This window comes from Aphanomyces astaci (assembly GCF_000520075.1).
Source record: "Aphanomyces astaci strain APO3 unplaced genomic scaffold supercont1.3, whole genome shotgun sequence".
Taxonomy (NCBI): Eukaryota; Oomycota; class Saprolegniomycetes; order Saprolegniales; family Verrucalvaceae; genus Aphanomyces; species Aphanomyces astaci.
The window spans coordinates 1,925,621-1,936,955 of record NW_009798266.1 but is presented as its reverse complement, the minus strand read 5'-3'; the positions used below and the strand labels follow the sequence as shown (position 1 = coordinate 1,936,955).

Sequence of the window (11,335 nt, the reverse complement as noted above, 5' to 3'; positions counted from 1 at the left end):
GTATGGCTTGTCGTCATTGAGAACCGTGCCGACGTCCTCGCTCAGGTTCGTCCCTGGCGGGATCGGCGTGTCGACTGCCTTGGCACTCGCAAGGCCGTATTTGGCCGCCATCCGCGCGATGTACGTCACTTGGAGCACATCCATCGTCATCTCATCCTCATTGCGATAAATCTCCATTCCCAGCAACTTGGCTACAGAGCCCATGTCATTCAGGCGGATGTCCTCCTCGTCTGTCTCCGCGCATACGAGGATGTCGTCAACGTAGATCGTGATGATCTGAAGAGCACCGTTTGTCCGGCGCGTGAAGACACAGCCGTCGTCTTCCAAGATGCCCTGTGTAAGTACCACATCAAGGCACTTTGCTTCATGCCGTATAGGGCCTTATCGATCGCCCAGACTCGACCGCTGTCATCGCCAAATCCGTCTGGCATGTCCATGTGGAGCATGCCATCTGAATCCCCGTGGATGTACGCGTTGGTCGCGTCGCCTTGGCGACACTTCATTCCACGCTCGGTCACGATCGCGAGAGTCAGCCGCAACGAGTCACCGCGGACGACTGGTGCGTACGTCTCGTCATAGTCGATCCCTCGTCGTTGCGCGCAGCCCTTGATTACCACTCGCGCCTTGTTAGCCATGGAGCCATCAGGCAGTCTTTGCGCTTGAAGACCCACTTGCTCTTGAGAGCGCGGCATCCGTGCGGCTTGGTCACCACACGGTAGCATTGCATTCGTTGAAGGTTGCTAACCTCTTTCTTGCACGCATCAAGCCGGTTCGCCGCATCGGGCGTCTGCACGGCCTCCCAGAATGTCGCAGGTACGTCATCGTCCACGTCCGCCACATTCATGCACACGTCGTGATGCCGCGGTCGGCCGTCGTCCTCATCGTCTTGGCCGGCGCCTCCATGTACGGACTGTCCGCGTCATGCGGTCGCGCCGTCGCGCGGGTTGGGTGAAACGGTGGTTTCGTTTCGGGTGCGGCTACTGCTTGGTGACGCCGTTGCGTCATTTCGCTGATTCGGGCACTGCGACGTACATTCTGCATTGTCTCGTTCGCCGTTTCTCGTATTTGTGTCTGGGCCGCCGCTCTGGCCTTTGGGTTTTCTCGTCCCGTCCTTATCGTGTTAGCAGCTTGTGGTAGCGGATTTACCTCGTCCTCAGCCGCTTCCGTCGGTGGGTCGTTGCGGAAGAGCACCCGCGGCGGATACCGCGCGTACGGCGTCGGCGGTGGCTGTCGTTGGCCACGTGGCGTCGCTAGTGGGTCACTCTTGGGCGTGTTTTGTGCTGGCGTCCGCGGTGGTTGTTCTTGTCCCATGTCGTCGTCGCCGTCATCGGCGAGTGGCTGGTCATCCGCCGGTTGACCTTCCGTCTTGGTCACTTGGACGCCGTCGGCGTTCGCGAGTACCGCCTTGGGCCGCAAAACCTCATTCTCGTGGAAGGTAATGTCGACAGAGTACACCACCTTTTTGTCCTCTAAGTCATAAACTTTGTAGACCTTCTTTGTTTCGTTGTACCCGGCAAAGAGGCACGTGTTCGTGCGGCTGCTTGTCTTGTCCTTGGGGTCGACGTGTCGGTGGCAGACGCAACCAAAGATTTTTAGGTTGCCCATTTTGGGGGTCGTGCCGCGCAATCGTTCGTGTGGCGTCTTGCCGTACGTCTTGGTATTGGGGACACGGTTGCACAGGAAGGCCGCGGTGTTCACGGCCTCCGTCCACCAACGGTTGGAGACGTTGGAGTGGAGCATCATGGTGCGGGCCATCTCGACCAAGGTGCGGTTCATCCGCTCGGCCGTGCCATTCTGCCACTGCCGGCCCGCCGTACTCGTCTCGTGGTGGATACCTCGTTCCGTCAGGTAGGCTTCCACTTCGTCGCCAATGAACTCACCGCCGTTGTCAGACCGCATGGTCTTAAGCTTGGCGCCCGATTGCCGCTCGAGCCATGGTAGGTACTCCTTCATGGCGGCGAACGTGTCGCTCTTCTTGCGGAGGAACTTGACCCATACGTAGTTCGTGGCGTCCTCGGTGAAGGATACAAAATACTTGGCGCCGTTGGGTGACTCGACCTTTGCTAGTCCCCAGAGATCTGTGTGAACGCACGTGCCGAGCTTGTGTCGCGGGCGATCGCCTTCCTTGGGCAGCGACGTGTGTGTTTTCTTGCCGCGGATGCAGCCTTCGCACGACAGGCTGTCCGGTAACATTAGGTTGGTAGGTCCTCCCTTCGTGGCCTTGATCATTGCTGACATCGAGTTCCAGGGGACATGGCCGCAGCGGGCATGCCACAGCATCGGTTCGGCGACCTCGGCTGCGTTCGCTTGGTCTGCCGCTGGCCTTGGCTCGATGACGTCCCCGTGCACCGCGTACAAGCTCGCCGCATTCCACTTGCCGACGATCGACAGGTGTGTCCTCGATCGGATGTTGCAGTAATCTTTCTTGAATATGATGGACGCGGCATCTGCGCTGTCGGTGATCCGGCTGATGGAGATGAGCGTCTTGGTCAGGCTCGGGACGAGCAGCACGTTGCGAAAGACACCTGTACGTCCCGTGTCCCTCGATTTCATTCTCACGTCCCCCATCGTAGTGACGGAGATCGGGTGGCCGTCGGCGAGTCGGACGCCGCGCTTGCACGCGATCGCATCGTGGAGGATGGTTTCGTCCCCCGTCATGTGGCACGTGGCACCGCTGTCCACAATCACTTCGTCTTTGGATGAGAGGACGTTGTTGCATTCATCGTCGTCGTCGCTCAGTGTTGTTGCATAGTTGGCCAGGTCGGCCGTCACTTCGTCGATCTCATCTTCGAGTTCCATTGGACCACCGCTTTTGATCCCGTCCGTCTCGTGACGGTATATTTTCATGTCGCCATCGGCTTGAGCGATGCTTATCTCTTGGACCATAAATAGGTCTTCGTCGTCGTCATCCTTGACGTAGTTGCTGTCGTCATGTCGCCCCCATCCACTACGGCCGCGCCCTCGCCCGCGTCCACGACCGCCGTTTGTCCTTGGGGGTTGGCGCACGTTTTGGCGGTAAATTCCTTTCTCTCTGTCGGCGGAACGTCGGCGGCAGTCTGCCTTGTAGTGGCCGGTCTTCCCGCAGTAATGGCAGTCGTCCGGGCCGACGTTGAGGGCGTCGTCCATTGTATTCGCTCGCTTGGCCAAGTTAGGGTCGTGTAGCTTTTGACGCTCGTCGTCTAATTTGAGCTCGGCAAGGATCGGCGGCATCGAGTCGTATGCCGTGGTGGTACGTCGCTCGCGTGTGATGTACATTACTGTGTTGGCGAATCTCGGTGGTAGGAGACACAGGAAACGGTTCAAGTGCGCCTTGTCCGCCGTCGTGTCGCCGGCCGCCGAGAGTTTGCGCATGAACTCTTGGAATTGGTCGGCGAACGCTTCCAGCCCCGTGCGCTCACTCCATTCCAGCTTGCTCATTTGAAGTTGGAGGGTGACGAGGTTGACCTCGGACGCGCTCTCGTAGATGGCCTTGAGAGATTCCCATGTCTCATGGGTCGTGGCCGTGTCCTTGACGAATTTGAGATGGTCCGCGTGTATGCTTAGTTGAATGTAGGATAAAGCAACTAGGTCGTCTTCTTCATTTGACCCATTCGGGTATGTTCCGTCCGCTAAGCGGACCTTCTTGAGGTACTTACCCAGCTTTTGCTGGTTGATCTTGGCGCGCGTCTTGACGCACCATTCACGGTAGTTGCTACCGTTGGGCTTGAGCCTGGTCGTTGAGTCGGAGAGGTACTTGTCGACCATTGGGCTCATAACCTGTCGACTTCCTCCAGGTTATGTGTGTGACGAACTCAAAGGTTTGGAGCGCTTTCTCTCTTGGCTCTTACTTTGGAAGTGACTAACCTACGTGTCCATGCGATCTTCCTGCGATCTTTCTGGTAGTGCTAACCAGTTTTCTCTTCCGAATGTATGCAACATGTAACCAACCGCCTCATGGGGAGAAACCACAACAACTGGTGTCGAAGCGAAGGTGATCAAACTTTCTGTTGAAGTGGCTGCCTGGTAGGAGTTGGGTGACATTTGCTCACAACTGGAGCAACTCGACGTCGAGAACGAAGATGAGGAAATGGACATGCTCGAACTCTTGCAATTAAAGATTGAAGTATAAATATCTTCAACTTAGTAGGTGATTTTTATTCTTGGCATTATTGCACTGACCACTTCAAAGTGTACTAGTTGTGTAATTATTATCGAACTTCAACATTTCTGAATCATGCAAATATTCCCGGACAGAGGTAGTATACTTTACGACATAATATAAAAAATGGGTATGACACTGTAGTCGAGTCGCGTGTAATGGTTGAGTAGCTTTGGACTAAAAGTGTAGTAGTTAGCATCTGGACCGAACAAATGTGCAGTACCAGTACATATGTAGTTCAATATGGAAATGAATACGAGATTATTGGATTGTCGAGAATTCAGACGGCCAATCGTTTACCATGGAAGCTGCATGTCGTTCAAAGTGCGTTCATTGACGGGGTTAAAACATGGAAACTTTTTGATTGAGCAAGATGAGAAACAGCACAAACACCACGAGCCCGGCGAAGGACAGCACCGCCCGCGTGTAGTTGGACGTTGAGGTGGACTGGTGGTATGTAGCGATGTGGCAGGTGGGGGTAACGCCTTGCCACCACCTTGCCCGCACCGAGCTCCTAAGTACCTGGCTCATGACTCACCCTAGCTAATGCTTGCCTGTGAATGTGTCTCAAGGGCAAGTATGGCTTAGAATCGCTAGTCTAGTGAAGTTCCCCAATGTCTCAACCGCACCCGCATCCATTGTATACAAAAGTGCATATTAATGTAGAAGTAGTGAAGTAGACTAAGAAGATTCATAGGGATGAGGACTAAGGAGATCTTAGTAGATCCTCAGTTAATTCATTGTGCATTTTGCCCTCAACTAGATAAGCTTCCTCCCGCGGTGTTACATGGTACGTGTCGATGGCTACCTCGAGTTGCTTGACGCGTGCTTCGTAATGTCCTCGCTCAGTCGCATCCAACGACCCTGGCTGGCCCAATTTCGTGAGCTTGTCGTCTTGCCATAACAACGCGTTGGCCTTGGACAGTGGGTGGTCGGTTCGCTGCTGCTCATGCCTGTCGTGGTGCATGTACACTCTGTTAGAAGTACGCGGTGCACGGGCGGTAATCCTTGGGTTTACAGTCGTCGTTGAATACCTGTCCACGTACGATCGGCCCTCATTGCGCACCCCAGCGCAATTATCGCCACCAACCACATTGTCAGTGGGGATGGTAGAGCCATTATTATTCACTTCTATTCTCCAGTCTGTTGGCCAGGATTTCGGCATCACAGCTTTTCAGCTAACCGCAGGTTTTAGCTTGTAGCGTATGAGGCGGAGATGATGCAACAGGTATACCAACGCCACCAAATTCATGCCGAGGACAGGCTGTACAAGAGATTGGCTACGTAAACACTGTACGGTCATCGATACGCCCCATCCGTCCATCGCGATGTAAACGACTCACGCCCGGTGCTTCTTTATAGAACATTTCGTATACTGTTTTAAACCCAAAGGGTTTCATTGGAGTTCTGTTTTCAACATAGTTCATATAAACAAGGACCTCGGGCCACCACACCGCAGGCATCTTTGCATCTATTAATGCACACCGCAATTTCCCAAACTTAGTTTGATGATCTCTCTCAGCGGCACCATTTTCTTCTGGTGAATATGGTATATACTTTTGATAGGTTATACCCTTTAACTTGCAGAAGTCATCTAATTCTTTATTGACGAATTCAGTGCCACGATCACTTCTAATAACTCGAATCTTGATGGCGCCTTTCCTGTCAAAGTTTTGAACAAGGTTTCGAATGTTTTCAAACACGTAGCTCTTTTTCTTGAGTATGAAACACCATCGCCATGGCGTGGCATCTTCAACAATATTCACGTAATATTTCATGCCGAGTTTACCGGAGTATACCCCATTCACTTTCATTGGTCCGTTTATGTCCATATGGACAGTTCCAATTTCTCGAACCTTGAGCATTTCGGTAGGACATTCGACGCATTTTCATTGTAGTGCAGGCCTTACAGAAGAAAGGGATGCTATTGAGCATACTACTTTGCAGCTTAGGTAGTCCTTGACAAGACCACTGCTTAGCATGGTAATCACAGCTTCACGGCCCATATGACCGGTCCTTACATGCCGTTCTTTAAGCAATGACTCAGCACGAGATGCCGAGACATGCACTGTTGGTGAGACAGGTGTACACTTTGCAGTGTGACAGAATACCTGCCTTTGCTTGAGGTTGTGGTGACGAACATAATATGTTCCGTTCACAGCTATTGCGGTGAACATCAGATGTCCTTCCTGAAAGAAGAATTTGTATGGGACACTAAGACCATCTATTATGTGGTAGCCTTGGCGTTTCAGCGCATTCTCGCTTATAATATTGGACGTGGCATTGGGCACTAAGCACGTATCGCTTAGTGTAATGCGCCGTATCACCTTATCAGTTCCCATTAGAAACAGCTGTACTGTGCCTATGTGAGTACTACGCCGACATGACCCTTGTCCGAACTCAAAGTCGTAGTCATCATTAGTTACATAACTACAGAAGTACCCTGAGAGTGGTGTCATGTGCATACCACAGCCGGAGTCCAACACCCAGTCACTAGTGTCAATGGTGTTAGACCTCTTCAGTAGATACGGTGCAAGGCGGCTTACCTCCTCTTCCATACGTCTTGTCTGGTCCGCGAGACTATGCGCGATGCTGGTCAGGCAGGACCACTTGTCCGCTGTCCGGGAGTTCGTCCATGTCGGGGATCGCCATCGAACTCAGGCGGGCTGCAATGTTCCCGGAAAATTCCGTGTCACTCTCTGATTATCGGACTTGGCGGTGGATGATTGGTCAGACCCAATTTTTCCAACCTTTGATTGGATATCCGGATAACAGGATTTACTCGCCTTTGATTGGCCCAAATTATTGACCAATAAGGTGCCACCTTTGGCCGTTGCAACAGCAGTGTTGGTTGACACCTTGATCCGCTTTGCAGGAACCTCCTTGAAGTTCTTCCGCGCGATCCCTTTACTGAGGTCGCTCTTAAGCAAGGCACAGTCGGCCTTTAGATGGCCTTTGCCGTCCACATTAGCGGTGCCGTGACAGTAAAAATACTCCGAGTAGGCAGTTGACTTTCTCTTATTTGCTTGGTTACGGTGAACCTTAGCTTGGTTGACGTGCACTTCACGTTTTGGGCGCTTGCTAGACATATTTGCAATAGCCTCACTAGACTTGTCGCTAAACACCTGCTTCACTAATGTATCGATGGTAGACAGTTTAAAACCGTCAGTAGTTTGGTTCACATTAGAGCCAAAGTACTCGTGGGGAAGTGCCGCCACAACTGCCTGGGAGATTTGATATTCGGATATCAAGAGGACTCCAATGTTTTTCGAATACAGCTCATTAAGCTGATTCTGCAAAGAGCACATTCTCTTGATCATATCAGAGACGCACTTAAATGGTTTCGTAGGTAGAGTTATAAACTCTAGGTACAAGGTCGTGCTCACATCGAGCGACGACTGCGCATACTCGCGTTCGAGGCGCGCCCAGACGTCAGAGAGGTTGAGGTCAGGGGTCGTCTTCTGTCGACTTGGAGTTGAGGTGCGCGATGATGCGGGCCTTCCAGGCGGTGAACATGACTTTCCGGCCGTTGAACTTGAGGTCCGTGACCGACTTGTCGTTGGTCGTGGCGTCGGACATGGTCACAGAGTAATAGAACGATGTGGGGGGGGGCTTGGGGGGAACTTGGGGGGGGCGTCGGTACTTGAAATAGCAGACGTTGGCACACAACACACACAGATGTAGGGGTAGTGGCTCAAACGAAGGTGGATTCAGAATTGAGCTTAGCTCGAGAACCTTATCATCGCCAAAGACATGCATACATGTAAGTAGTGCAACCTTAGCTGCACTGATTGAAGTTTGTCATATCTCTCAATATATGCAACCTTCAAGTAGTGTGTGTAGGATCAAAACAAGGTAGCTATTGGCCCTCGACACACTGAAGTAGTCGAGGGATGTGAAGCCTGGAGCTCTTCCAGCTTCAATCACATATATATATAGCTTTAACTATGTAACTTCAATCCTTGTCTGCCTATCTAACACCAACTATATGCGGGCTGTGGTCCTGTCTTTCGCGGGGCTCGTCGCCTTGCTCAAGCCAAAACGACCTCTCTTTTAACTAACACTTTTAACATGCCTTAACTATGCCATAGAACAAGCGAACGCCTCATTGGATGTCGTGGGCCCGAGGGTGCGACCCCAACGCCGAAGTTGGGCATGAATCGCCCCGCTGGCGTCCTGGACGGCGGATACTCAATGACCACCACAGAAGACGATGTCACAAGGGGTCGTATCTCTTCCGGTGCATTCAAATTGGATCGCACTCTCGAGAATGAGTCGGACATTGCAGACACATTCAGATGCTGGGCCACGTCCACCAATCCAGATTTGGAGTCTGGACGCAAGTGGAACCTGCAAAAAGCTAGAGTTTCAACCGCGGATACAGATGCATAAAAGGGTAGTCATTACCCAAAGTAGGTAGCTAGACCAAGCAACAGCGACTGTTCAAGGAGGAAAAACGTGGTTCGAAAGGGTTGCAGAATAGTCAACGACCACGCACATATCTACGTGTTACAATGCAGTTGAGGGCTCAAGTTAAGGCTCGGCTTGCGTACATACCGCCATGTACCCCATAAAGAAGCACGAAAAGGCAATTTGACATTGCTTGAAGAGGTGGGTAGACGGTTCTACCACCGCAACCTCTTGGCCCAATCCTTCCTAAATGAGCCATTGCTCACAATGATATATGGCACTGCCAGATTCATTCCACTTACCCGTCTCAACAAGGCCACCAAGAACAACGAAAAGTGCACATTCAACGAACACGCCTACAATTGCCCCACGGCAATGCATCCATCGGCATGATTGCTGTTGGAATGTTTTACCTGTAGCACGTACAGCAGCACCAAAAATTGCAACGTCAGTTCGACCAGCATCCCTGCAAATGAATCGGCTACACTGCGCACCCAGCGAACGAGTCCCAGCACACAAGCAATCACTGCAAACACAATGGGGTGTTGGACATGCGTTTTCGAATACTGTAACCATATACATACGTAGGATGCGGGCCCAATCCCGAGGGCGCACCGTGGGCAACGTCAAGGTGTACCCGTTAGCCACGAGCATGATCGTCGCGAAGAAACTCACGAGGAACAGCGCATGGCAGCCTGCCACGAGCCACACGTACACCCACGTCGACGTGGAATCTCCCAACATCAGTCGAACCCCCATCTGAAAGACCCCGAGAGTCGCGGTGAGGGTCATGGACTCATGCAGCTCGGTCACAAACTACACAGCAGGTGACCTCTACTACATCTATCCCATCATGGGCACCCACCCGACTCGACTGGTAGCAGTGCGCTCCCCACGCGCCAAGCGCCAGCAGCCACAGACAGCCAAAGACAACGCAAGCACGGCATCCATGGTTCAACCGTCGAAATGTTCGAAGTGGTCAACGGGTGAATCCGAATAATTTCGGTCGTCGTTTCGTTTCGGTTCTGGTAAACTAGTAGTACTGGTAGTAAGTGTCTAACGTTACTTTGAAGTACTACATACTATAGAAGTACTGTATATTGCTGGAAACGGGTGGCAGGATCAAGCACGGAGAGCTCAAGAGTCTGTGCAATGAGTTCGAGGTTACAAAGAGAGCTTTGGCTAAGCTCTGAAAGCGAGCAAGCGAGACGCTCGATGACCAAGGCACCGTCGACGTTCGTTCACGCATTAAGGCAAGAAGTGACCGACGACGCAAGACCCCATTGAATGTCTTGGAAGCAAAGGTGAAGGCTGCTCCTAGTTTCAAGCGCTCGACGCTCTGTCTCCTTGCTGAGTCCGCCGGAATTGCAAGGACGACGTTGTGGCGGCTGCTGCAGTCCAAGGTCATGAAGCGATGTACGAGCCGCCTCAACCCCATGCTATCGAACTAGCATAAGTCCGACCGCATGGAGTTCGTCCAACGTCACCTACGAACAGGAGCATCGGGCAAGCGATACTGGCACGACATGCTTGACACAGTGCACATCGACGAGAAATCGTTCTATGTGACGAAACAGAACCCTCGATACTACCTGTGGAGTGACGAAGCCGTGCCAACGCGGAAGTGCCGATCCAAGAAGCATACCACGAAGGTCATGTTTCTCACTGCTTTTGCGCGGACAAGATACGACGCACGAAGCAAACCGATGTGGGATGGACGTATTGGAATGTGGCCCTTCGTGAAGACAAGGCCGTCGCTGCGAAGCAGCAAGAACCGCAAGCGTGGCGACGATGTCACTGAACCATTCACAGTGACACGGGACGTTTACCGGTCCTTTTTGATCGACAAAAACATTCCGGCTGTGCGTTCCAAGTGGCCGACACGCAAGAAGAACCAGATATGGATTCAACAAGACAACGCGAAACCCCATGTTAGCGTGAACGACCCTGCTATCGTTGCCGCTGGAAGCCAAGGTGGGTGCCCCAACAGCCTGTGCTCACAACCAGCGCAAAGTCCAGACCTGAACGTGTTAGACCTGGGTTACTTCAACGCTATCCAGAGCCTCCAACACCAAATGGCCACCTACACGTTGGACAGCCTTGTCGTGGCTGTCATCAAGTCGTTCGAGGAACTTGAGTGCACAGTTTTGGACAAGACGTTTATGACGCTGCAAAAGGTCATGGAGTGCATTTTCAAGATGGGCGGTGACAACGATTTCAAGTTGCCGCATCAAAAGAAGCATGGGCTCGTCAAGGAGGGTCTCTTACCAACGCGACTGGAGTGTGATGAAGATGTTTGTGTAGCGGTTGATGCCATGGAGGAAAGAAGTGCGTTTGAACGTCGTGTTGACGTTCTGAGTGAACTACTCGACAATGGTTGTCAAGTTCAAGGTGAGGTCGACTTGTCCAATGTTGATTCCATTTGCTCCCGATTAGTTGGGGTTGATTTAGATGGTGATGAGTAATGAATGTATCATATCATGGGGTCTTCGGTCGTAAAACTGCAATTTTGAATAAAAATACAACTTTTCACAACTTTTCTATATAATTCCAATAAAAACTTCAGTATAAAATTTGCAATTTTATAACGGTATACTTCATTGTGCACCAGAGGAAGTAGATAACATGTCTGGAAAATATAATTCAAGATCTGTTTTTTGAGCGACGAATTGCACAAATTGACTAACAACTCTGAGAGTTATGGATTTAAATATTGCTTTGCAGTAATCGTCTGTGAAAGGCTATTTCTTGGAATCGTAACATCAAGGATTTGTATGGTACTAAAAA

General features: G+C 51.6%; 2 protein-coding genes across 2 annotated transcripts; both read right to left on the bottom strand.

Moving 5' to 3' along the window:
- Window positions 1-4,480: 4,480 nt before the first annotated feature.
- H257_02234 (hypothetical protein) lies at window positions 4,481-5,105 on the bottom strand (the record flags this gene model as incomplete). Its single annotated transcript, XM_009825785.1, has 2 exons — window positions 4,481-4,652; window positions 4,933-5,105. The coding sequence occupies 2 exons, from the start codon at window positions 5,103-5,105 to the stop codon at window positions 4,481-4,483; spliced, it is 345 nt and encodes a 114-aa protein (XP_009824087.1).
- A 2,480-nt stretch (window positions 5,106-7,585) lies between these two features.
- Window positions 7,586-9,340, bottom strand: H257_02233 (hypothetical protein; the record flags this gene model as incomplete). Its single annotated transcript, XM_009825784.1, has 7 exons — window positions 7,586-7,873; window positions 8,275-8,488; window positions 8,546-8,640; window positions 8,696-8,794; window positions 8,851-8,904; window positions 8,962-9,074; window positions 9,133-9,340. 7 exons carry the CDS (start codon window positions 9,338-9,340, stop codon window positions 7,586-7,588), a joined length of 1,071 nt encoding a protein of 356 aa, XP_009824086.1.
- Between the last annotated feature and the right edge of the window lie 1,995 nt (window positions 9,341-11,335).